Here is a 26,781-nt window from a genome sequence, read left to right as displayed (position 1 = left end):
TTTGTTTTTTAAAGTGTCATCTTGAAATAATAATAAAACAGTTCTGTGAGAACTTTTGAAATTTTTTAAAACTGTTGATTTTGAAGTAATTTCAGGCTTACAGAAAAGTCTGTGAAGATTTTTATTGAACTTCCTGTTGTAAGATTTTGAGAATGTGGAAACATTACAAACATTATTAGAAAACCCACTACTTTTTGAAACTCTCAGAGCCGGTAATTGTGATCAGAGGTAGGTAACTGCACCACAGTGCCTACCTCACAGTACACCTGCAGTAAGATGTAGCTTCTGTTGTTATGTCTCAAGATAATCCTGGTAGTATTTATCAAGAAAAAAATTGTTAAACAAAACTGTCTTCTCTTTTGCATATTTTGTTGTGAGAACTTGGATTTGAGTTTTATTAAAGGGTCTCAGTGTAAAGGGAGGTGCAGTTCTAATTATGTGAAATATAGTTTTGAAATTCCCAAGCAGTAGCTTGGAAGTGGATAGACAATTTTGTTTGTAAATATTGATTCTAACGTTTTGCTTTTGTCTATTACTTTTTTAAAAGCAGTCATTCTAAATGGTTGCATGTTTAAGTTGACTAGAGGTTATTTTTTAACCACAGATCAATTCATTTGCTATATTTGTAGTAATGCTATTTAGAGGCCCTATTATTTTACATTACAGTTTCAACCATATTGTTAAGTTTTTACTTTTAATCTACAGCGTCTCTTCTATCTTAAAGAACTTGAGGTGTTTTTCAAAGAAAACATATCCTTGTGTGATTAAATACAAGATAAATTAGATCAAAACAACCATCTAGGAAAGAGATCAATTTTCTGACAGTCTTGGCAACAAAGGAAACTTGATGAATTATTTAGCTCTTATTATCATTTTAAAAAAATGTATTTTTAATTGATAAAATTGTGTTTATCTTATACATGTTTTGAAATACATATAGATATCAGACATAGGTTTACACACATTGTAAAATGGCTAACTCAAGCTAAGTAACATGTATTATCTCACATGCACTTAGTTCATATTTTCTGATAAACTACACATGTTCCTTAGGAGAAAAAAATTCTGATTTCACATTCTAAGAGGGATCTGTCACATAGAGCTTTATGTAAGACATTGAATAACATAGTGGAAACATTTTGGGGAGCTGATTTTACTAACCCAGTTACATTTTTTAAAAACAAATTAAGATTATAGTCAGTGAAAGCAAAGGCTTTGTTTTGTAAGACTCCCCTACTCCAAAGCAGTTTATTTAGGATTGCCCATACTCATTTTAGATAGGAGATACTAATTAAGGTCAGTTCCTCACTGAGGCACACTTAGGCTGTACTAAGACCTTTGTTTTCTCAGCAGCTTTTAACGTGTTATTTTGTTTTACTGGATTCCAAAAATACATCTTTAAAAAACTTCTTAATGTTAAATATAAAATAAAGCAACTGGCATTCTTTATTGCCTTATTCTCATTAATCTCTTGTCATCGTGGACTCATGAATTCCAGTTTTTCTCAATGTTTATAATTCCTTATTGTCCTTAATTATTTTAGTGCCTAAGGTGTCCCAGTTTGGCAAGTAGAAGCCCCTCTCAGACTGGACCCTGTGTGCTTATGGCATGACCCCAACTTTTTATTTTTTGAGAACTTCATCATTACTTTCTGCTGTTAACAAGCCATTGTGTTCTCTCTGCCATAATCCTAGTATCAACTCTTTTTCCAAAGAGTTGTCTTTTGTCTATTGTCTTTTAATAGAAATAGTTGTTATGGTATGGATATGAGATGTCCTCCAAAGCGTCTGTGTTAATACAAGAATGTTCAGAGGTGAAATGATTGGATTGTGAAAGCTACAACCTTATCAGTCCATTCTAGTTTGAATGAACTGACTGGGTGGTAACTGTAGGCAGGTGGGGTGTGGCAGGAGGAGATGGGTCACTCGGGGTGTGCCCTGGACGCTGCATATTCTCTCTGGCCCCTCTCCCCTCTCTTCCTGCTTCCTGACCCCTCCATGAGCTGAGCAGCCTTCTTTCACTGCCCTGCCCCCATGTTATGTTGCCTAGCCTTGGGCCTAGTGCACTGGAATGACCACTGTGGACTGAGACCTCTGAAACTGAGCTCCGAATAAATTCTCCCTTCTTTTAAGTTGTTCTTGTCACGTACTTTGGTCACAGTGTCACAAAAGCTGACTAAAACATAGTCTTAGAAACCAGGATCTGGGTGTGTTCACTGTTCCTTCATATATTTATAAACCCCTTCTTTGAGCAGAATTAGGGAATGCATTTATATATATATTTGTTTACACGTATTACATGTAACATACATACACATACATAATTCACAAATCCGATGAGTTCATCTGATGTGTCCAGTTCCACTTCATCCTCATGGGGTTGTTTCTTGCCTTGGCAGTTGTCCCATTTTGTATTTTATGTCTCCCAGTACATCAGTACTTTTTAATTCATTTGTTCAGTCCTATAAAATACATCTTGAATAGTTTCAGGCATTTTTTTTTTCAGATACAAAGAATATTTACTACAAGGAGTTGAGGATTTATTTACAGTTCTTCTGATCTTACCCAAGATTGAGGACATGTTCAACTACGTTAGCTCTGCTGGCTTTGCATTCTATCTTCTAATAACCTGAAGCCCATAAAGCTTCAGACTTCTGCCGCCCAAACTGGACCACCATTTTCCTGCAGCCTTTGCTCTGAGCTAGGTGAATTGGGCTCAGGTTGAACAGTACCCTCAGACCTGAAAACCACAAAGCTAGTAATTCGTACTCCTTCCAGATGCAGTTTTTTCAGATTAAATATTAATCTCAGAAGTCTGCTTTGAGAAAGTTTTCATTGTCTTTAAGTGTGTTTTAAAAATTCTTTTTATCCAGTTCTAAAATTTCAGTCTATGGAAGGTTTGACTACTTCACTGCTATTACCTCAAGTACTGGTCGCTTGGTTTTGTTTTAGTTTTCTTGGTTACCTTTTGTAGAAAGGTAGTTTCTTTGTAGTTTTCTTTGGTTACCTTTTGTGCTTTTGTGGGGGGCATTTGAAGAGACTCAAACCATGCCACTATGCTTTAGAATTTGAATCATCATCGCCATCTCTTGTTTCAGTTACTGAGTCTTAGCCTGGGGTATGCATTTGAACTATTTTCTTGTCTGTAATACAGAATGCTATTACTAGGTTATCATGATCATTAATCCTTGCACAGAGGAGATGCTCTTATCATGGTGATTTTGCCCCTGACATTCTTCAAGAACCAAAAATAGTTTTACTTTGATTTTTATAAGGCAAATGGAGGTGTTTAATTGTGATTTAATTCTTTTTAAATGATATCACTTGGTCTTATTTATGTATTTGGTGAAACAGTTTGAAGATGAGGATTTGTTAGAAGGGATAAACAGGGAATTACTCCTTTAAATCGCATTATGTTCATATTTTATAGTGAAATGTTTAGTTCTCCTATAGGTTGTCCTGTTAATATTATAGAATTTTGAAATTCATTTACAATAATGCTTTAGTGTTTACATGTTATAACCCCAAAATATTTCTAGTTTGCATTTGTTTGCAAAGTCTTCATTTATTTTAACATTGAGTTTGAGTTTATTTGATTATTTTTGGTCCAGGTGTTTTTAAAAAATCTCTTTTGGAAACAAATGAGGCTAATAATAACCTTTGGTTTTTTTCCCCCCAAGTAGTTAACATATGGTTATTCCTTATAATTTCTGCATTTATTTTAATTTTTGACATCTTATTTAATGTTTAAAAAGGAAGAACTAAATGTTTGAGGATATGATGCTACAAATAATTCTGTTGTTATTAATTAACAACAATGTGTAGTCCCTATAGTACTAGGCATTTAGCATTCATTATTTCTAGCTTAGAGCATTTTTGCAAGATTAGTATTATTATATCCATTTTATAGATGAAGCAAGATCCATCAGTTACTTGCTTAAGACTGTGTAGCTGGAATAGGGATCTGTGTTTGACTCCAGAATTCCTCACTCTATTATCTTATTTATGTCCTTTTTCTTTTTCTTTTCAACTTACAGAAGAAGAAATATTTTGTCCTGAAAACTTGATATTATGTTAGAAGAATATAAATTTTAGGGCTGAGATCATGGCTCAGTGGTAGAGTGCTTGCCTCCCATGTGTGAGGCACTGGATTTGATCCTCAGCACCCCATAAAATGAATAAATAAAATAAAGTATTGTGTCCACATACAATTAAATAAAATTAAAAAAAATAAATTTTAGAAAATTTTTGCCTTTTTTAGAGCTGTTCAGTATTTTAAAAATAAGCTATCTTTTCAAGGTCTTGTGATTTAGAAATGTGTATTAAGAATGAAGTGCCAAGGGCGGGCATGTAGCTCAGTGATGGAGTACTTGCCTAGCACAACATGAGCAACGCCCTGGTTCAGTCTCCAGTGCTGCCAAAAAGAAAAAAAAAAAAGAATGAAGAATCATTCAGATGAAGGCTGAAAGTTTTCTTCTTCGTGGAAGGAGAGAGAAGAGGAAATTAGCTCAAACATGAGATGTTTAAATTTGTATAAAGGAAAAGTTCCACTCAAAGTTAACAAAACTGGAAGGAATTTCCTGGATTTGTTGCAGATTATTATTGCTAGAGGACTTTTAAAGCTAAATGATTCTGTATGAATTTGGAAATGACTCTGCCTGTAAGAAGTTTGGAGACTATGCTTGTGTTTATTAGCTATTTGAGTTCCCCGTAGCAGTTTTAAAAAAAGCCAAGTGGTATTTTCTCTTAGTTTTTATGTTTCTGTAGGGTATAGTTAAAGAATCTTCCCTATAATTAAGTTGCTTTTGACTAAATGCAGACTTTACAGAAAATTCCAATTTTGGAATTCATCTGTCCTGCATTTGCGTAGATTCTCTTTTTTTCCCCTAAAGTTGTGATGTTAGAAAATAGTTTTGTTTCTTTGTATACTTCTACTCTGTTTCATATGGCAAAATATAACTGTTTTAATTCCTCTAGTGCCTGAATTATAAGAATTTAAGAAAACTAGGGAGCCAGCTGACAGAAAACCAGTACTGTTTTAAAATGCCAATCTGCAAATTTTTTTGAATGTTATGTTGGCCTGCTATATTTAATACCTTCCACAGAGAAAGCTATAAAAAATGAACTGGGGTCAGAAAATAAGAATTCATAAGACGATTATGTCTTTGAATTTTCCCTTTCTTTGTACCATTATGCCACAACTTCAGTCAGTGGTTTTAATGTATTTTATTTGCAAATAATTTTAATGATTTGAACCAAATTGTCAAAATTTCTTCAACTTACTCATCTCAATTTATGTAATCTTCATTAGCTGTGTGATATTTGGCAGGTTACCCAACCTCTCTGTGACCAGTTTTGTAAGCTGTAAATCAGGGGTAATAATATAATCTACCTCATGGAGTAATTGTGAAAATTGAGTGTGATAATAAATCTAAAGCTCTTAGAACTGCTCCTGTAGTAAATGTTGATTGCCTCTACTACTACTGCCACCACCACCACTTCTACTGCCAGTCATTCTGTTACCCTCACTAGTGAAAACATTTTGTCTATGCACTGTGGTGAATACAGATAAGTGTGAAGTTCATTTTCATTGCCTGCCCTCTGGAAATGAAAGTGTAGTTGAGCTAACAGACAAAAACAAATGCATAGCCACGCTGTAATCCCAGTGACTTGGGAGGCTGAGGCAGGAGGATCGAAGTTCAAAGCCAGCCTAAGGAAAAGCGGGGTGCTAAGCAACTCAGTGAGACCCTGTCTCTGAGTAAAATACAAATAGGGCTGGGGATGTGGCTCGGTGGTTGAGTGCCCCTGAGTTCAACCCCCGGTACCAAAAAACAAACAAACAAACAAACAAACAAACAAAAAATGCATAAGCCAATCATCTATATAAGGCTATCTGACTTGCATTGAGGTTTAAGTAGAGATAGAGATAGAAATTAGTGCAAGGAAAAAGTGTTTTCTAGTTGAGACTGCTGTTGAGAACATCATGAATAAGAGACAGACAGGTGGATCATAGATGTTATATAACTGAAAAAGAACCAGTTTGAGAAAAGTAGAATTGTGAAGTGTTTTGGGGGATCTGTCTGAATGAAGTGTAGAAGTCTCATAAAAAATGAGGGCCAAGCCAGGCGCTGTGGTATACGCCTATAATCCCAGCAGCTGGGGCGACTGAGGCAGGAGGATCGAAGTTCAAAGCCAACCTCAGCAAAAGCTAGGCACTAAGCAACTCATTGAGACCCGGTCTCTAAGTAAAATACAAAATAGGGCTGGGGATGTGGCTCAGTGACTGAGTGCCCCTGAGTTCAATCCGCAGTACCCGCCCGAACAACCCCAAAAAAGAGGGCCAAATTCACTAGCAAAGGAAGTCTGTGACCCTTTAATCAGAGAAAAGTCATTAATGGTATCATTAAGGAACACCTGTTTCAGAAGGTTGTCATAGGGTGGGTTTTATAAGGAATGATCGAACCCACAGAGGCAAGGGGTGTAGTAGTAAGAGTGAGGAGACAAACTAGTAGAAACAGGAAGGCAGAGACCCCGCGGGGTAACTGGGCCAGGGCTTAGTGAGTGACTATGTGGGTGGTATAGGCGGGGAGGCAAAGGAATGCTAAGGGTTCTTGTTAGACTCATGTCATCACTGACATTGATTTGGCCAGCAAGTATTCATTATTTTTCAGATTTTGGAGGGTGTAAAGAGCAAAACTTAGCTTTCTACCTTTTAAGAGTAGTAGGGGAAACAGGTGCTTAATTTCAGAGGCAAATGAATTTGATTTTATGTATCATAAGAGAAGGGCGTGGTTGAGTTTCCCTGTAGAAGTTTTCTGCAAATTCTTGGGGTTTTAGAGACTGAGAAGGAGAAAGATGAGGCCTGGAGATTTGATTTTTAAGTCAGTGTCACAGACAGGAGAGTTGAGTCCTCTGTGAGGATGTTTCTAGTGGGAGGGGCGGGAGAGGGAGTGAGCAGCCACGATTGGTTCTCTAACAACGCATGAGTTGGTCACTTGACTCCCCTCAGGTGCAAGGCTCTCCTTTCTTATTAAATTGTAAAAAACAACTTTTTTATGTAGAGGGCATTGGGAATTACTTTTCCTTTTCTCAGTGATTTGCTCTTGAGTCATGTAAATTCTTTTGCCCCATCTCTTGATAGGTCTGTGTTTATGTTAAACATAAGCTTTCAAGGTGCCTTTTCCTTTTTTTTTTTGAACTCTGTAAGGACTTTCATAGAGCTAAAAGCTCTTTCAACTGACAGAAGAGTCTAAAGACAGTTTCCTTTGACTTTTTTGTGTAATAGTACTGACCTTTTCTCGCCCCTTTGGAAATAGTAAAAATTTGTTTCTACTCATTTATTGCCTATTCTATATATTTTGATTATTTTAATCAAAACATGTATTAGCCAGTGGTTGTTACTACTTGTTCCTATGATTGTATAACTTGGATGGAAAGCCTGGCTTTATTTACTGAAGATTGGATTGTAAGAACACAGAGATATAAAAAGAAAATTGGTCCTTTTTTTAAATACAGAGATTATAGTTCATCTTAAGCTAAAAACACACGTCTCCTAAATTCATCTAACTGGCTGGTACTCATATTTCCCATAGAAATTTCTTTCTGTCATTTCTTCAGAAACTTCCATTTTTCCAAATCTTGGGAGATAGATAACAGTTTAGAAATCAGGAAAATAATATTATTCTTCAGAGAATGAAAGTCTGACAGTCAACATAGAGACATTATTGCTCAAAGGAATCCACTAATAATCAAGTCAAAAGCAGGCACAAGAAACACTGAGATAAGGAATTACGTCCCTGGAACTAGATATGGAGCTTGTGGAAGACAGAATCTAAATAGTCTTGAGTAAGTTTTTGTCCTGTCTGCTGCTAATAGTGAGTCATTCTTAAAATGAAAATAAATATTAAATATTAAGTTTGTACACATATTACTTTATTAAAATCTTAAGAAATAATACTTTTTTCAAGAGAAAATTGGAGTAAAATATTTGATTGGCAACTTTGACAAGTGCTTCTGTGAAATTGTCTTAGTCTGTTTGCTTTTGTTATAATAGAATATCTGAGACTGGGAAGTTTATAAAGAAAAGAGGTTTATTTAGCTCACAGTTCTGGAGGTCCAAGAACATTGCACTAGCATTTACTTAACTCCTGATGAAGGCCTTCTGACAGAAAACAGTGTTGCTAAAGACAGATCCCCTAGAGGAGGACTGAGTGTCTTAGCTTAGTTTTCTCCTCCTCTTATGAAGCCAGAGTTCCATTGAATCCGGGTCCTACTCTTTTGGCCTCATTTAACCTCAATTACCTCCATTATTCCCACCTCCAAATATTGTTGGATTAAGTTTCTACTCCTTTTATACCTCACAGTGGGGATTTAAACTTCGACATGAGGTTTGGTGGGAACATCCAGACCACAGCAATAGGGAAGTTAACTGATCTAGGAAACACTGATGTTACTTTCTTTCTTGAGTATTAATACTGTTTGCTGGTGTTTTCTAGTATTTGAACATTTACTAAAGGCTACAGTTCTTTCTGTGTGCTTTAACAGAAGAAATATAAGAAGATCAAAAGCTGAATCAGAAAGCTGATTTAAAATCAGTTAGTTAAATCAATATACATAACAAAGGCAAAACTGAATTCTAAACAACCAGACAAAAATATTTTCATCATTAAAAAACAAAATAAACTTATCTGGAACAATGGAAATGCAGGTTGAACATCCCAAATCTGAAATCCAAAATGTAGCAAAATTCAAAAATTTTTGATCACCAACATGAAGCCACAAGTGGAAAATTCCATATCTGACTTCATGTGGCAGGTTGCAGTCAAAACTCAGGTACACTAAAAATACTTTTGGGTTGTATGTATAAGGCATATATAAAACATAAATGAAGTTCATGTTTTGACTTGGGTCCCATTCCCAAGGCATCTCAAAGGTATATGCAGATATTCCAAAATCAGAAAAATCTGAAACCTGAAACACATCTGGTCCCAAGCATTGTGGATAAGAGATACTTAACCCATACTCATATGACTGGACTAGTCAGTGTCAATGCAAAGAAGTCCAGTGGTTGGGGTATTTGTCATTAAAAAAATAAAGACTTTTGAATAGGACAAATAATGTTTTGTGTACTTTACAGTTTCAGCTCAGTGGTAGAATACTTACCTACTATGATTGAGGCCCTGGCTTCAATCCCTAGTACAGCAAAAAAGAAAAAAAGAAAGATAGATTTTAAATATTTGTGTCATTATCTTTTAAATATTTTAATGATATCTATTAAGAATTTATTTTGTATTAAGATACCTTTAAATATGTTGTGTTATCAAATTTCTGTATCAGGTAAAGATCATGTTTATATTTTATTGAGGTATATAATCTTGTTGCAATACTGTTATTGATTCATAATAATAGTGAACCAAGCTTTATTATCTTTTGTAACATCTTTGAAACTAATTATGACCCTATCACAGAAAAATTATTATTTATTATTATAATCACTCATTATCAATTTTCTTTTGAACTGTATTATTGAGATATAACTCATCTGCCATCTAATTCACCCATTTAAGGTGTACAATTTAGGGCTGGGGATATAGCTCAGTTGGTAGAGTGCTTGCCTTGCAAGCACAAGGTCCTGGGTTCAATCCCCAGCGCCGCAAAAAAAAAAAAAAAAAGTACAATTTACTGTTTTTTACTGTGTTTGTAATAGGGTTATACAGCCATCGTCACCATCTAATTTTAGAGCATTTTTATTTCTCTCAAAGAAACCCCACACCCATTAGCAGACGATTCCATTTTTCTCTAGTTCTTCCTAACTCTACATTGGGAAATTTTGTCAGAAAACAAAGTTAAGACAAATTTAGTTAAAGATCCAATTGGATTTTATTTGCAGTTCTTGAATCAGGGCAGCAGCTATTCTACAGAATAGCAGGTGGCATCCCTTCTACAAAATCCCTTATTTTTCTCAATGGACAGTAGTAAAACAGTGGGTTTTGAAAAATAGGAATAAGGGAACAGCAGTAGAAGGGAAAAGGAAGTTGGTTAACATCAGATTACTTCAGATTGCTTTTTGGTCAAGGTTAAAGCTAAGGAGACTTATTACGCGTTGTCTGAAATGTACTGTTTTTAGGGAAAACTGGTCCATTTTGTGATCTGTCTGCTTCCTTAAAGTTTCACTTTGATTATGTGCTTCGTTTTGGTTTGGTCTCTTCATCTGTAACCTCTTGCCAGCAGTGGTGGCACATGCCTGTAGTCCCAGGGATTTAGGAGGTTGAGTGAGGCAGTAGGGATCACAATTTTGAAGCCAGCCTCAGCAACCAAGTGAAGCCCTAAGCAACTAAGTGAGAACCTGTCTCAAAATAAAAACATGAAAAAACACGAGTGGAGGAGACAGGGATGTAACTCAGTGATAAAACACCCCTGGTTTCAATCCCCAGGATCAGAAATAAATAAATTATAAATAAAATAAACAATAGCTTCTTATAATTTTTGTTATACTAACTTACCTCCTTTCTGTCTATAAATTTGTATGTTCCAAATAGTTCATATAAACGAGTCATATAGTGTGTTTTGTGACCTTTCACTTAGCTTTTTATTGTGGCATGTTCTAATAGTTCATTTTGTTTCCAAAAAAATATTTCATTGTATGAATATGCCACATTTTATTTTACCTATTTATCACTTGATAGACATTTTGGTCGTTTACACTTTGAGGCTGTTATGTGCTCCTGTGAACATTCACAGGCATATTTTTACGTGAATATATGCTTTCATTTCTTCTAGGAGTGAAATTGCTGAGTCATATATTAACTCATACATTAACTTTTAAGGCAACTGCCAGACAGTTTTTCAAAGTGACAGCACCATTTTACATTCCCACCAGCCAAATTTGAGGATTCCAGTTTCTCCATATCCTTACCAATACTCGCTGCCTCTTTTGCTATGGCCGTTCTACTGGATTTGAAGTGGTTTTGATTTGTATTACCTTGATGGCTAATAATATTGAGCTTCTTTTCCTGTGCTTACTGGTCATTTGCACATCTTCAGCAAAATGCCTATTCAGATCCTTTTGCCTATTTTAAGATTAGATTATTTGACTTATTGTTGACTTGCAAGAGTTTATTTTTTATAGATACTAGAGACATAACCAAATACATAATTTGCAAAAATTTTCTCACATTGTGTGGGTTGTCTTTTCATTTTCATTATGTGTCCTTTACAAAAATATTCTGTAATGAAGTCCAGTCTATTTTCCCTTTTGGTAGTCATGTTTTTGGTGTTTTATCTAACAAACCATTGCATAGTCCACGGTCAAAAAGGTTTGATTTTATGTTTTCTTCTAAGAATTTTAGTTTTAGCTCTCCATTTAGGTTTATAGCCATTTTAAGTCAATTTTTGTTATACTTTGTGTAATTCTTTTAAAAGCATTTTTAAAGTACTGGAAAATATGGAATAGCTTATGAATTCACAGAGAATTCCTGAGAATTCTGCTGGGAGCACTAGGTGGTGCCCAACCTCTTTTCTCTGTATGGTAGCAAAAGCTCTGAGGTAGTTTATTCCTTGAACAGATGGTGGCAGCAGAGTTTGGTGAGTGAAAATTGTAGTTATTCTAACTTAGTATTTTAAAATTATGAATCCTCCTTTGGCCTGCCTTCTTTTTTGGTAATAGATTATTAAATGCTGTTTCGAGTTTCTTGTAAGATTCTTCAAGGATTATTTAAACTTAGGTATTTTTTCCACATAAGTTTATTCAGACTTTTCAGTTTATGAAAAGACAAGTTTGTGAGGTATGGATATGATGTCATAATTTGTATGATTTGCCAAACCTGAGACACAGTTTTCTCAGATTTCTCTTGTGTATTTTATTCACTTAATTATCTCATTCTTATTCATAATTATCATGTAGGGATGAAGTAGTCGAGTAGCAGTCAAAATGTTGGTTAATGCTAAACTGTTCTCCTAAAACAAATCAGAAGATTACAGTCTGATTCTAAAGATAGATAAAATAGAAGTTGGACACAGAGGTGATATCTTTTTTAGATTCAGTAATAAAAATTATTTTATATCATTTTATAATTGGACCTCAGCTGTTCTTTTTAAGGAAATTAGGTGTTGTCATTTGTTGATAATTGTTTTCAAGATATAGAAATGACACACATTCATTGAGCTCTTAGAGTTTTCTGGGCATTCTGCTAGATGCCTTTTGTACATTGTCTTTTACTTTCAGAACTATTCTTAAAGGTAAGTACTATTTTTACTCCAAATTTTCTGTAGGAGGAGCTGGATTTAGAGAAGGAAATAATTTATATATGGTCATGTTAGGAGATGAAGTTGTGTGTTTGTTTCTAAACAATTGTATTATACTTCTGTGTATTTAATTTTTATGGAGGTGGTGTACTGTATGGCTTTGCAACTTCTTACATTTTTAATTCAACAGTCTTGAAAATCTCTAACTCTTGCTTACTACATGGGGCTTCATGAGTAGGTAATATTTTCTGTTTGTTTGACTTGGCTGCATATCCTCAGATCTCATCTAATTTTATCTTTACATCACTTTTCCACTAGAGGGCGAACAAAATGTTAGGTTTAATTTTTTTTCTCTGAGTAAACCACAATAGTAACGGAATAAGTATTTCTTATTAAAATGATCAGAAAGAAAAAATTTAATGCATAGAATTGGTATAATACTCTTCCTGCTTTATTTTGTACTGCAGATTACTCATTTTTGGATCCTATGATAGAGAAGCAACTATTCATTGCACGCTTGAGTTGAGCACCGGTGTTTGGGAAGAAAAACAAAGGAGTTCTATTAAGACGGTAAAATTGATTTACTTAATTTTACATCTGTATAAGATTTTATTATATAAGCATACTTCCATTAATATTTTATATTCCTAGAGTTGTTTTTAGTCATGAACAAATAATTATAAACAGTTCTTATTTATCTTATTAAAATAGTACAACATTGTTAATAAAATAAATCACATGAAAATAGTTAATGTTCAGACTGCCTGCCTTAGAAATAAAATCTGACTAGTTTTCATTCCAGAACTTTAAAATTGTTTCAGTTATGGGATTATAAGGAAATAATTTTACTGAACACCTGAGAAAACATGTGAATTCATAGCATTCATTCATTCAGCAGATATTTTATGAACACTTCCTTTGTGCTAGGCACTGTTTGGATGCCGGGGAGACCATTCAAGAAAAGAAAAGATCCTATACCTGTTATATTAACATGGGGTAGAGGCATGGTGTGGGGCTTAGAAGCTGCCTGGAACGCAAACTTCACATTATAGGATAGAGTGTAGCAGTAAATGATAAGCCAAGAAAGGGAACAAAGTTCCAGAGATTGACAAGGACTGTGAACAAAAGTACATGAAAAGGTTTAGGACAAAGGAGTTACATGTCATGACAAAGGAGGCTTTTTAGATCTGGTGATCTAAAAGATGATGCTGGAACAGGCTTGCCAGAGAAAATACAGGATGCTCAGGTAAATCTGAATTGTAGGTGAACAATGAATAGATTTTTATTATCTCCACAACATTAATATTAATATCTCCCCAGTATTTCAGGGTTAACAGTCAAAATGCTGCTAAATCTTTTTAACAGGCAATTGCAAGGTATTTTTATGTACATTCCTTTGACTACTGACTTGTTTCCAGTTTCATTCTGTTGTGAGCATCCTTACATAAAAATTGGGGTGGGAGATGAAATTCTCTTGGAAGAAATAAACTAATTTTGATGAGAATAGGAAAATAGAGAGAAATAAAACTGGAAGAGAGGATAGACTGACCCACAGAATTTGAGATTATGAAAATAGTGGGAGCTGCTGAAGATTTTGACCATGATAAATGAGATGGCCAAAATAGAGGTTTAAAGGTGGTTTCCTTTTTTATTTGGCAACTGTCATTGCCCAACTTTCTTTTTTAAGTTATATCTCAGCTGTTCGAATCAGCTTCTCAGAGGAATAAAATAAACAGTTTGAGTGTGTGTTGAAATACATAACTACATTGAAAAACATTATTGTTTTGTCTGAGTACATTTTTAACTTTGAGTTGATTGTAACTTGGCATTGCTGTTGGCATTTTCAGTTTCCTTTATTATGTTTGCAAAGATATGAGATTAGACAGCTTTAATACTTCAGAGCAAAGGCTAGTTAGATTTAATCTTGAATTATTATTTTAGATCTTAGCATATGTCATTTATAGTTTTCAAGAAAGAATTCTAGGTTATTGTATTTAGTAATCTCATGTTGAAAATGTCAAAAACAGTAAGTGTCTTCAGGCATTACATTCCTCATGTCTGAATTTAATAACTCCAGGGAGGAGAATTAGCGAGTTTTTCAGAGAATAGGATTTGATAATTTGGAATATGTCACAAATCTGAGTAAAAAAATAGATCATTAGAAAACAAGTATGCTAAATTATTGATGAATTTAGGACATTATTATATAAATACAGTCTGCAGGTTTAAATCCATTTTTTAATGTTGAAACTTGTTCAGTATATTTAACCACTAATTGTAATGAATATGCAGAATGAAAGAAATTTAATTCCTTCCATATTTTAATGTGCCTTTGAGTTTTTAAGGCAGTACAATACTGTAGTGAAATAGCCTGACTTTCTCTTCCATCATCTGTATAGCATGTGGTTTTATCATTATTGCTGCAAGATACGTAATGCACCCCTAAGTATCACATCTTTTAAGAGAAGGGTAAGGTCTAAGGTAGGCTAGAGGCACATGTCAGCCAAATTTTGTCCTTCAATGCTTTTCTTAAAATGTACTCTGAAGTACATGAAAATGAGTTGGCCATATAAAAGTAAATGAATGAAAAAAAAAAAAAAGACAGGTGGATGTGATTGATGAGAGTAAATCCAAAAAGTAAATAATAGATAATGGAATAGGCAATGAGGTCTATGGAGTTATGAATATAAACCTCAGGTCCTGATGATAATCAGGTGATTAATGCTAAAAGAATACTTAAAAGATCTTTGATAATACTATAGGCTACTTACTTTGTGGTAGACTTAACAGGGATACAAATGTGTTATATTTTTTATGCTATGTGTCCTACACCTACTAGAATTCCTGGTATGTTGCAGTTGTTTAGTTGATGTCCTAGAAGCAAAAAGAAAGATGATTGATCTTTTGAGATACAGATCTGATTCTATCCATTGCCCACTTAAATCCCTCAATGGTTTTTTATTGTGCCTAGGATAAGAATACATTCTTTGATGTGACCAACAAAGTCATCTTGCCTGGTCTGGTTCCTGTTTTCCCTGCCTTCCCTTCTTCCCTCCCATTCTCAGCATTAGCAGCACTTGGTTGTCCTTTACTCCTTCGTATCTACTCACACTGTCTTCCCCCAGCTCTTTTTCGCCATACGTTTTCACCCACCCCATTCTTCAGAGCTCCACTTGTGCCAGATACTAGCTTGTTTGCCCTCAGATATGTTCTTGGGCCTTCTCCCTGCTCCATGCCTAAAGAGGACTGACCTCTGCTATTGTGTTATCCAGCTTTCAGCTGGGTTTGACCAGTGTGAAACACTCATGGGAAATGAAACAGTGGGGAAGCCATAGTGGTCTTCCTCTTATCCTCTGTCTTGGAGAACTTGTCTGGCAGCTGCTCTTTCTCTTCCATGCTCCTTGTTTCTCCCAGGACAGACCCACCATGTTTCCAGCTTCTGCTTGGTACTCCAAACCATGGCATCTACTAATACCACTTCCTCGCTCTGTCATTCCAGCCTAAGGTTGGTAGTGACTTCTTACTGTAGCTTATATCTGAGTTTTGTCACTCTCTCCTTCTTTGGTACTCAGTTTTTCTATCACCAAGTAGCCATTCCCATCTTAAAGTTCCATGCTTTCAAATACTCACATGTTTTTTCTTATCAGAGCCTGACTGATAGACCAATCATCATTTCCTCTGGGAAGCCTTTCCTAACTAGCACAACACTCCTTGATAGATACGTGTCCCAGTTAGAATTTTACGTTTATAGCTGTATTTTAATTTGATCAGTGTTATCTCCACTACTATCTTTCATTACAGCAAGTGTCATGATTGATTTTGTTCTGAGTGTTCAGTAACTGTTTCTGAGACTACTCTGGTCACCAGCCTCCAGGTACTCTCAACACTTTCTTGTTCTTACATCTTTAGGGTTTCAGAGTGACTTTTAGTCACGTTTCTATCTCCTTCCTTCCTTCCTCCCATCTTTCCTTCCTTCAAGGCTGTTTCTGACCTGTTTTAACCAAATAAAAACCTTTAGGAAGAGGAAGTTCACCAAACAAGATTTATTGCTGAATATTAATTTTGTAAAAAGTCTGGTTTGAAAAAAAAAGTCTGGTTTGTAGAGTAAGAATTTTAGTTTACAAATCAAACGTGGTACCTAAGGTGTATTTTATTTTTGAAATTACTAAAGATGTCAAAAGAACTTCTGACTTTGTGTAAGTTCAAGGTTGCCTAAATAAAATGATTAAGTATGATCTAAGATTTACCCTTGTAGTTTTGGAGAATTTTAGAAGTCTTGCTGATAGTGAATGATTAGCCACATATTGTTGAATGTTCACACAAAGAGCATAAAAGAGCTCCCTAAAGAACTGTGACTTCCAGTAAGAACATCTGAGACAGGTTTATAAATACATTAGGCCAGATGCCTCAGAGTTGGCATTTTGGTGTTTATGTAGGGCCAGATGCCTTGCAGGTAACATTTTGGTGCACCTATTTAACCATTTGCCATTTACAGTCTTAATCTTATGAAAAGAAAAAGAAAGATTACTGCAAATAAAGCTTTTTTGAAAATGTCAGTTTTTATGAAAACTCTGGTTTAGTTCAATCTGATAATATTTGCAAATACAGTAGGGATTCAGTGAATTTTAACTACATATAATGTTTTGTAATTTGACTTTTAAAATACTAAATGCCTTTGAGCTTTAATAGTAAATCCTGTGCAAAATTTTCACTCTTGAAGTTTGTCTTAGTTAAAAATGAGGGATGCAGTGTTCTGCCTTAGATTTTCTTACTATTTAGTATGATTATGAAATGCTGAGAAAAGAGTGGGCACTTGTGTTAAAATAGAGAAACATAAAGTCTCCATATCAAATCAGTGTAAGGCAATGTTGCATGAGAAGGAAGAAACTGAATGTAAGGTGTAAGTCATTTTGTGATCCTTTTCTCTAAAGGAAATGCGAAAAGTGGTACTGTGTGCATCAGTATTACTATTAACATATGAAGGCAATAATGAATTTCAGTATAAAATGCCCTGAGCTTTCGTAAAGTAACATTATTTTGGGAAAACTAGAAAATATATTAAGGAGATGACATTTGAACCTAGCCTCACAGTGTATGTGGGATTTTGAGATGGTAGGGAGGGCATTTCAAGATAGAGGATATGGCATAAACCCCAATAAAAAGTAAGAATGTTTGGGTGTAATTAAGATACAGTGAGTTTTCAAAGTTAGCTAAAGAATATGGTAGCACAGGAGGATCATGTCAAACGAGAATGAAAACTTGGATCTTATAGAATGCTTTAAATACTACGCTAAGAATTTGACTGTTACTGTCAAAGACAGTAGGAGCTATGGAGGTTTTTAAAATGAAAATGAGTTCATTAGAATCTTGCTTTAGGGAGTCTTGGAACTGGATTTCAGTCTTAGGCCACTTATTGGCAGCATGACCTTCATCAAAGTTCCTAAAACCATTTCATCCACAAGTAGTTACTATTCTATAAAATGGAACTGATAGTGCTTCTCATGGTTGTATGGGGGTTAAATAAGATTCTGTATATGAAAATATGTAGCACATAGCTGGCACATAATAGTTTGTTGATAATATACATATTGAATCTGGTCACAGTGGGTAAAGTCAAGGATGGTTTGATTTGGCAAGGGAAGAACTTGAAGTACTAGAGGTGATATCTAATGAAAATCTGACCCAGGATGGTGACAATGGAAATGGAAAATATAATCAATGTGACTGTGCATACCTCTGGGAATGGAAAGGTTTGAGAGTGAGAGGGGAAGCCAGAAAGACCAGAGTTATAAGGAGGGTAAAGGAAGAGGCCAAAGAGGACCTCACTCAGGACAAGTTGGATTTGAGATTATAGTGGCAAACTATAAGAAAAGGCCAGTCCAGTGATGGAGATTTTGTGATCTGGTTTTTTTTTTTTTTTTTCCCCTTGAATTTTCAAATCTGTTATTTCAACTTCTAGTGAACTTTTAAGATGAACACTTTATTAATCTCTATGCTGTATTTTTTTATCTCTTTTTTTTTTTTCAAATAGGATAAGAAAAACTGTTTTTACAATATAGTGGCAACATTCTAATTTATTTTTATTTTGCTGGGGCTCAAATGCAGGGTCTCATGCATACTAGACAATCTACCACTGAGCTACATCCGTAGCTCTAAAGTTTTTTAAAAAGAGTTTTTTAGAGAAAGTTAAGTTGTAAATATTCATAAAACTTAAACATTACTTGTACATTTCATTTCTCAGGACCCTGCAATTTACTATGACCCAAGTAAAATTGATCGACTCAATCCATACTTTCTCACAGACTAAAACATCAAGCACAGTAGCAATTTCCCATTAAAAACTCACTTAGCCATATAACTTGTATTATGAGTCATATACAGAATTTATGCAGATGTAGAACTAGATCATGAATGATTTAGAACAGTGTTAGGAGAGATGTTATCAGAAAACTGGGGTTGTATCCAGTTCGTGACCCAGATGTATTCAACCCAGGGGATGTCTGCACTTTCAAGATGCAGTCTCTTTATGCCAGTCACAGTTTTAAGACTGTGCATACATTAACTGTGTAATCCTCATTAAATGAGAATAGTCACTGTCATTATCTCCATTTTACATATGAGGAAACTGAGGTACAAAAAGAAAATAACACCTAACTGGCAAGTGATAAAGACAATCTGCAAGCCCAGGTATAGCGACTCCATAACTGGTGTTCTTAACACTACTTCATCATCTCTACAAATGGTACCCAGTAGACCTGGGTTCATATCCACATTTCCACTCAGCTTTTATGACTCTGAGCAAATGGTTTCATTATCTCTAAAATAAGGGGAATAACATATGCCTTACAGCATACAGGGGTTAAATGTATGGAAACAGTACAATACTGGCACATACTAATGGTTGCTATTGAACTTGATTTAGCTCAGGGCTGGGGATGTAACTCAGTGGGCCTAGCGCACATGAGGCCCTGGGTTCAATTCCCAGTGCCCCCACCACGCCCCATGCCCCCCCCAAAAAAGTTATCTAGTAATTTTTAGAGTATGGACAGATAGATGACTTGTCTTCTAAATGATAAATGGTGTATCTTTCATAAATTGATCAGTGCTGAGAATGTTGTCAGTAGTCTGTCAGAAGCCATTGAGTATAAGGAAGATAATATGAAATATTTTTAATTTTTGAGATGATGTACTCATTTTCAAAATGCAAGGAAGCTTGCATATTTTAACAATAAAATCAGGATTCTTTTATAACCTGCCTTTTTCATAACAATATAATGAGGACATGTTTCTGTCTGCATGTACATGTGTCATTGTTTTTATGCCTGCATGATATTTCAACATGTACCTTATTTAATCACTCAATCTATTGATGAATGTTTAGGGATTTAGGGGTTTTTATTCCATTTTTTGATATTTTAATGAAATCTGTAATTAATATCAATATATGTATATTGTGCCAATGTTAATTTTTGACTGGTAGATAATTGTACTATGATTATGTAAGAGAATGTTCTTATTAGGAAATGCATACTTAAGTAGGAGTAAGAGATATGATGTCTGAAACTTAAATTTTAAATGATTCAGGAAAAAAACAAATGTGGCAAGCTGTTATTAACAATTGAGAAATACAGGTTTAGGATAAATGGGAAATCTTTTTCATATTTTTCACAAATTTTCTGTTATTTTAGAATTATTTCAAGATAAAAAGTTATTTTTAAAAACTTGTAAAAGAAAGAACTATCTCTTAGGTTCTCCCTCTTCTTTAGAAAAATACAAGTTACCCTGCATGATTATAGTGATAATACTTGAAGGCAAAGGTTGAATTCCTGATTCAAAATAAGAGCTGTTTCTATTTGACAAAGGAATTAAAAAGGGCAAGAATGTTCTACTCTATTGTTTCCATAACAACCTCAACCTCTACCTACTTTTCTTAGCTTTTTATTTTACTGAAATGGTTGTATAAAATTTAATTTGTTTTAAATCAAAACATTAATGGAGACTTCAATCAGATTTTAAAAAGAAAAAAGAAGAAACCTGAGTGTGTTATAATCATTCAGATATGATTATTTTCCTAACCGCCTTTTGAACCCTTTTAAGTTAGAGGAATGTTTTTATTCCTTAGATCTCTTAGGTATGTTGCATTTGTACAATGGTGTTTACGTTTTTAGCATACTTATGGATTTAGTCCTAATTTACTTTCTAGTAGTTTTAGAGACCAAGTTATCAGATGGCCAAGGTGGCATTTTGTTTTGAGGGACCTCACTTGCATCACCTAGAAAGAAGTCTTCCTGAGGGAAGATAATGAAAGTGCCAGACATTTATGTCCATAGTTTCCTTTAATCTTGACAACCACCCCCCAGTGTGGTAGATCATTATTAGTAGCCTCTTTGCTATGGGTTGGTTATGGTTTGAGTATATCCCCCAAAGGTTAGGGTTAGGCTTTGGAAGCTTGGTCCCCAATTTGGTAGTGTGGGAAGTGATTGAACCTTAAAGAGGTGGAGCCTAGTAGGAAACCCTTAGGTCAGGGTTTGGGGGACGGGGAGCTGCCTTCAGAAAGTAGCTCTCTTAGGACTCCTGAGCTCTTGAAACAGCAGATTATAAGAGTGAACCCAGGCCCAGGATCTTTCTCTGACTTCTGTTTTGCTATGTATTCTCTTCTTCCCACATGTGCTCCCCTTATTGTGAGGCCATCTACCACAGTATCCACACCAGAGCAGGGTAGAGGTGTCTGATTTTGATGTTTTTTTACTATCCATTAAGAGGTAATTACTGAAAATGTAGGCATTATTATAACACAGAAAATATTTACCTTCTGAGTGTCCATGTGAGACAATTTAGAATTCATATCTTATACTATTCAGATTTTTCCCATTAAGAACTTTATGTGAGCTGGGTATGGTGACACACACCTGTAATCCCAGCATCTTGGGAGACTGAGGCAGGAGGTTGGTGAGTTCAAAGCCAGCCTCAGCAACTTAGGAAGGCCCTAAGCTGTTGTGGGGCTCAACTTAAGAACAGACTGATCAGCACTGAGAAGTTCTAATTTGAGAGTCTTTATTAACTGGCCAACTGACTGTCTCATACAGTACCCAAAATGGCTACTGGGATAGCAGCCCCCAGTGTAGGGTTGCAGGGGTTTTATACCATAAGTAAAGCATGTCAGTACATTAATCATAAGTGCCTGTTGCAATGATTCAAAACTACAAACTAACATCATGAGAACTAAAATCATGAGCAGAAGGGGAAGTGGGTCAAAACGACCTTAGTCAAGTAACATTTAGTCAAGTAACATTTACACAGTCGTTCTCTGACAGGGTACATTGTCTAAGAAAAATAGGAACGAAAAAGAGAACAATTTTACAATATGTAAGAATTGCCATTTTGTGTTGCCCAACATGCTATGCTACCAACTGTTGATGAGTGGGGTATTCCCATGGGAGAAGCATTTCCTACATGACAGGGAGTCTCAGGGTAATATGGAGTCTGTTTGGTCATTGTCCATATAGCCTGGCCCATAACAAAGCAACTCAGCGAGACCCTGACTCTAAAAAAAATTAAAGAGTGGCGGGGGGTGCTGGGGATGTGACTCAGAGGTTAAGCGCCCCTGGGTTCAATCCCCAGTACCAAAGCAAACAAACAAAACTGTGTATGAGTGTGTACACATGCACACATGTAATTTTTGTCATCTTTGGAATGGGGACATCAAATTTTACTTCAGCAGAAATACATTAGTTGACATTCTTTTTCATTTATCTGGCTCACAGGTTCTAAGAACTATTCTAATTTATACCCTTAGGAATTGGTCAAACTTAAATGACAGACCTCTGAAAAGTTCTGTGGGAGCTGATAGTAATTTTTCTGCCAAGAGATAAAAGCAAGGTACTTGCCATGTTTTGGTTTCAACGAGTTATTCTTCCTGTGAAAAAGACAGTATGATTGTGTGCATTCACATTGTGAATCTTTACTTTGTAAGAGACAGTTTCAAAGAAGACAGCTAATAAATATCGTATCTCCTTTCTTTTGTTAAGTGTGATGGAACTGAATGATAGTTGAGAATTTAATGGGGTCCTTGGGAACAAAGTATACATAATTTCTAAGTAATTGAGGGAGGCTGCAGGAAATATTTGTGTCTTCTGTGTATTTAAAAAAATAATTGGTGTTTAGAAGTAGAGTAGACTGATACCAGAATGACCCTTCAGAGTTGGTTTTTCTTTCTTTCTTATGTTTCCTTTTTTATTCTAGAATCTAGAGGATGTTTTAGTGACTTCTTGGGATTATAATTTACTGGCATATCCTTTTAATCCATTAAATCCTCAAATTTTCAATGAAATTGACAGGCACATTAAAATAGGTTGGAAATCATAGAGCTTATGTATTATATTATTTGATATTATAATTATATTCTTATTGTATAATTATACGATTATCTTATGTATTATATATTTAAGTTTTTATGGATTTTCCATACCTAGGACAATGAGACAAAATGGATTAAACTGGGCATGGTGGTGCACACCTGTAACCCTAGCTACTTAGGAGGCTGAGGCAGGAAAATCAAGTCCAAAGGCAGCCTGGCAACATAGTGAAACCCTGTCTTAAAATTAAAAATATATTTTGTAAAGAAAGAAATAGCCTTTTAAATAGATGTTGAGTAATAGTACTCTTGTTTCTAACTCAGCCTCCTCTAATTAAGCCAGATGTTTCCTGTGTTACCTTATACCCAAGCGTAATGGTTAATTTGAATGGTCAACTTGATTGTATTAAGGGATGCCCATGATTAAGAGGCTTTTGGGTGTGTCAGGAGGGAATGATTGGAATGTGGGACTGTGAACTGAAGGGGAGACCCTCCCTAAGCGTGGGCAGCACTGCCCAATAGGATGGTGGCTTGGGTGGAATTAAAGTTGGAAGAACAAGGAAGCAGATGCAGATGCAAGCTCAAGTCTTCTTGAACGGGTTCTTGGTCACTGCTTTGATCATCTTAGGATATTGGACTCTTGCTTCTTCGCTTTTCCAAAGCAGACTCTGCTAGTGATTCTCCAGGTAGTTTCCAGAAGCCTTGGTCTCAGACTCGGTAGCACTGTTGATTCTTCTTGTTCTGGGACTTCTATCTCATGGACTGTGCAGCTGCTGGTTCTTCCAGCTCTCCAGCTGCAGACAGCCATTGTGGACTATCCAGTTTCTGGTCCCGTAAGCCATTCTAATAAATCCCTTTTTATAATCATACTTCCTATTGATTCTGTTCCTCTAGAGAACCCTAATATACCAAGTGGGTTGGGGAAGGAAGGAGCAAGAAAATTAATATGAACAAAAATGTGCTTCTTTTTGTGAGTGTTTTCCTGGTACTAATGGAGTTAGTGGGAATCATCATTTATAGTTGTGACTTTTAAAGGTAACAGGGATGGTAAAAAAGGAAATCTATTCTAGCTCTTCAACAACCTTGTTGCTCCCAGTTGTGTGGATCGTAAACTTTCTTTTAGTCCCTAACCTGGTAGTAATTTGTTCCTGGTAACCACAAACAAATTGAACTAATACATGAAATGATCAGAAAATTACATTTCTGATATATTCTATGCCAAATATGTTGTACATAGAAGTTCACCTTACAATTAATAAAATAACTTAGTTTAAATTTAGTTTTAGAAATCTTGACTTCTCTCGGATGCAGTGGCGCACACCTGTAATCCCAGCCGCTCAAGAGACTGAGGTATGAGGATCGTGAGTTCAGAGCCAGCCTCAGCAACGGTGAGGCACTCAGCAACTCAGTAAGACCCTGTCTTTAAATAAAATACAAGATAGGGCTGCCGATGTGGCTTAGTGGTTAAGTGCCCCTGAGTTCATTCCCCGGTACCAAAAAAAAAAAAAAAAGAAAGAAAGAAAAAGAAATCTTGACTTCTCAATTATAATACAAAGTTTGGAGATAAACCTTTAATATGTTAATTATAATTGCTTGAGTCTTTGATATTCCAAAAGAAAGCCAAGCAAAGGTGATCAATATGCTGGTCCATCAAAAACAATGATCTTTAGTCACTGACCTCATCAGTGGATTAATATATTGATGGATTAAGACATTCTTGAGAGGTAGTGGAAACTGTAGGAGGTAGGGCCTATTGAGGGAATTAGTCACTTGGAGGAATGCTCTTGGGAACTGTATGTTGTCCCAAGCCCCTTTCTCTTTGCTTCTGGGCTTCCACCCTTCTGCGTGGTGCTCTTCCTCACCTCAGGCTCAAAGCAAACTGAACTAAAACCTCTGAAACCGTGAACCAAAAATCTTTCATCCTCTAGGCTGTTTTCCCTCAGGCATTTTGTCACAGTGATAAAAAGCTGACTAACATACCTCCCCTTATTCATGTTAATTAGGTGACTCTTACTAAAATAAGTATGGTTACAATTACTTGCTCATGTCCTCCTTTCCTGCTTCTATGAGGACAGGGAAGCTCATCTGTGTTCAGAATTGTATACCTTCTATGGAAAATTCAGTTTTATATTAGTGTCATGGACATACATGTACTGATTGTTATGTTTTATATCACATTTCCCCCTTTCCTGTGACACTATTCTGCAAAAATAAATAAATAAAACTGAGAAGTAGTTCTTGTGATGAATTTTTTTTAAATATTTTTTTAGTTGTCAGTGGACCTTTATTTTATTTATTTATATGTGGTGCTGAGAATCGAACCCAGTGCCTCGCACATGCTAGGCAAGTTTTCTACCACTGAAGAATTTTGTTTGATAAAAGTATGTTTAAAATATGCCTGATCATAGTAATTTAGGGTCTTCGACTTGGTGTTCCTTTAACTCTTTCTTGGATTTTTGTTTTTTCATTGATGTTATAAGCCAGTGAAGGAGAGGACAGTTTGTAAAGTAAGAGTTATATTGATGCTACTAAAATATATCCCCTATTATCTAGCATATAAAATGATGTTCATCCATGTTAAGAAGAGATTTTTTAAAAGATCCGTGTGTTGTCCCCCTGCCAAGGGGCTTCTCAGCTGTGTCCAAGAAAAACTAAAAGGCTGTCAGAGTGTGAGAGCTCTTAAAGGCAGTATTGTTGTTATTAAATGGCTGTCTCCAAGAGAGATGCACAAACAGCTAGAATTTTTTAACAGTGATTGACATGACTGGTGAAGTTAAACACAGGCTGTTCACAATCTTGTGTGTATTGCCCCCTGTGATTCAACTAATGCAAATTGATGTTTAGTTAGCATGTGTCACAATTCTTGGTAATTAATAGACATTTTTGTGCATGCCATAGAAATAGTATTTCTAACTCCAGAAGAAATCAACCTGGTTTCAACAAAATTCAGGCCAGTTAACACAGGCTAAGCCACAGAGTACATCCTACCTTTATAATTTATTTTCAGCTTTCCAATTTGGTAAATCAGCACTTCCAGTTAATTAAGATATTGTATATAACAGTGTCTAACACAGTGTCTGGCAAAGCTAGAACCTGTTAGAGAAAATCAGATACACACTAAAACTAGTGCAAGCAAAAAAAAGTACTTACCCTAAGGATACTAGGTTACTTTCTGGACCCCAGGGCAGCCATCAGTGCCCCTGCATGGTAGTGTGGATTAAGCTGTGCACACCTTTAAGCAAGTGTGCAAGCAGGCCTTACAAACAAACTGAAACACACTGGGCGCAATGGCATATGCACCTAATCCTAGCAGCTCAGTTGACTGAGGCAAGAGGCTCACAGATTTGAGCCAAACTGGATGATTTAGCAAGACCCTCAGCAACTTAGACACTGTCTCAAAATAAATATTTTTTAAAAGAACTGGGATAGAGCTCAGTGGTAAAAGTCCCAGTACAAAAAAGAAAGAAAGAAAAGAAACTAGAACAGAACAGAAGACCAAGCCACTTTGGGGCTGGTATCTCTGTCTGCTTTCTCTTGGTTACTTGGGTGTTTTGTTCTTCATTCTGGGGATATTCTCCACTTCCAGTTCCTAAGAACACACAGAGCTGTAATTATATTTAGAATAAAAAGAGATTCAAGAAATCTTTGAGTCTAAATTCAGACCATCTTGGAACTTTGGTTTACCTTGACCAGGTGTGTGCCCCTGAACCATCAAATGAGGCAAGGCTGTAGAACCAGGTTTACATAAGAATGATGTTCCCACTCTAACCATATATGAGATTAGAGGGTTGCATAGATTCTAAAACCAGAGAGGGCTTGGCAAACATTGGTGTATATAATAAGCATATAGTAAGTATTTAATAATTGTTATATATTTCATTTCTTATTTCTCTTGTAAAATGTCAGTTATGCCTCAAAGCGTAGGTTTTAGAAACATGTTTATAGAAAACCTATTAATGGATAATATAAACTTCATATGTTTATTGCAAGATAACATACTGTAAGATCTTTCATTTATTAGATAACCTGAATATGTAGGATTTTGTGATATGTTCTGTGAAATGCTGCTGCTTTTTCCAAGTAAATCATACTCTGTTACAATCAGGGTGGGAGTTTTCTATTAAATCTCAGCTGATAACACTGACGATTTTAATTTCCTGATATTCCTCTGCTGCCTTCTCTTTG

The 26,781-nt window shown here is 35.5% G+C and overlaps 1 protein-coding gene across 1 annotated transcript in view; it reads left to right on the top strand.

Annotated features, from left to right (window-relative positions):
• Nucleotides 1-26,781, top strand: part of Pdzd8 (PDZ domain containing 8) — a 69,967-nt gene that overhangs the window by 25,806 nt on the left and 17,380 nt on the right. The window contains exon 3 of the mRNA XM_047552414.1: nucleotides 12,710-12,812. Coding sequence (XP_047408370.1) covers nucleotides 12,710-12,812 — 103 coding nt within the window. The remainder of the gene's footprint in view (nucleotides 1-12,709; nucleotides 12,813-26,781) is intronic.

Source organism: Sciurus carolinensis, chromosome 5 (genome assembly GCF_902686445.1).
Source record: "Sciurus carolinensis chromosome 5, mSciCar1.2, whole genome shotgun sequence".
NCBI classification, from domain to species: Eukaryota; Metazoa; Chordata; class Mammalia; order Rodentia; family Sciuridae; genus Sciurus; species Sciurus carolinensis.
This window is presented reverse-complemented; position numbering and strand designations above follow the sequence as displayed.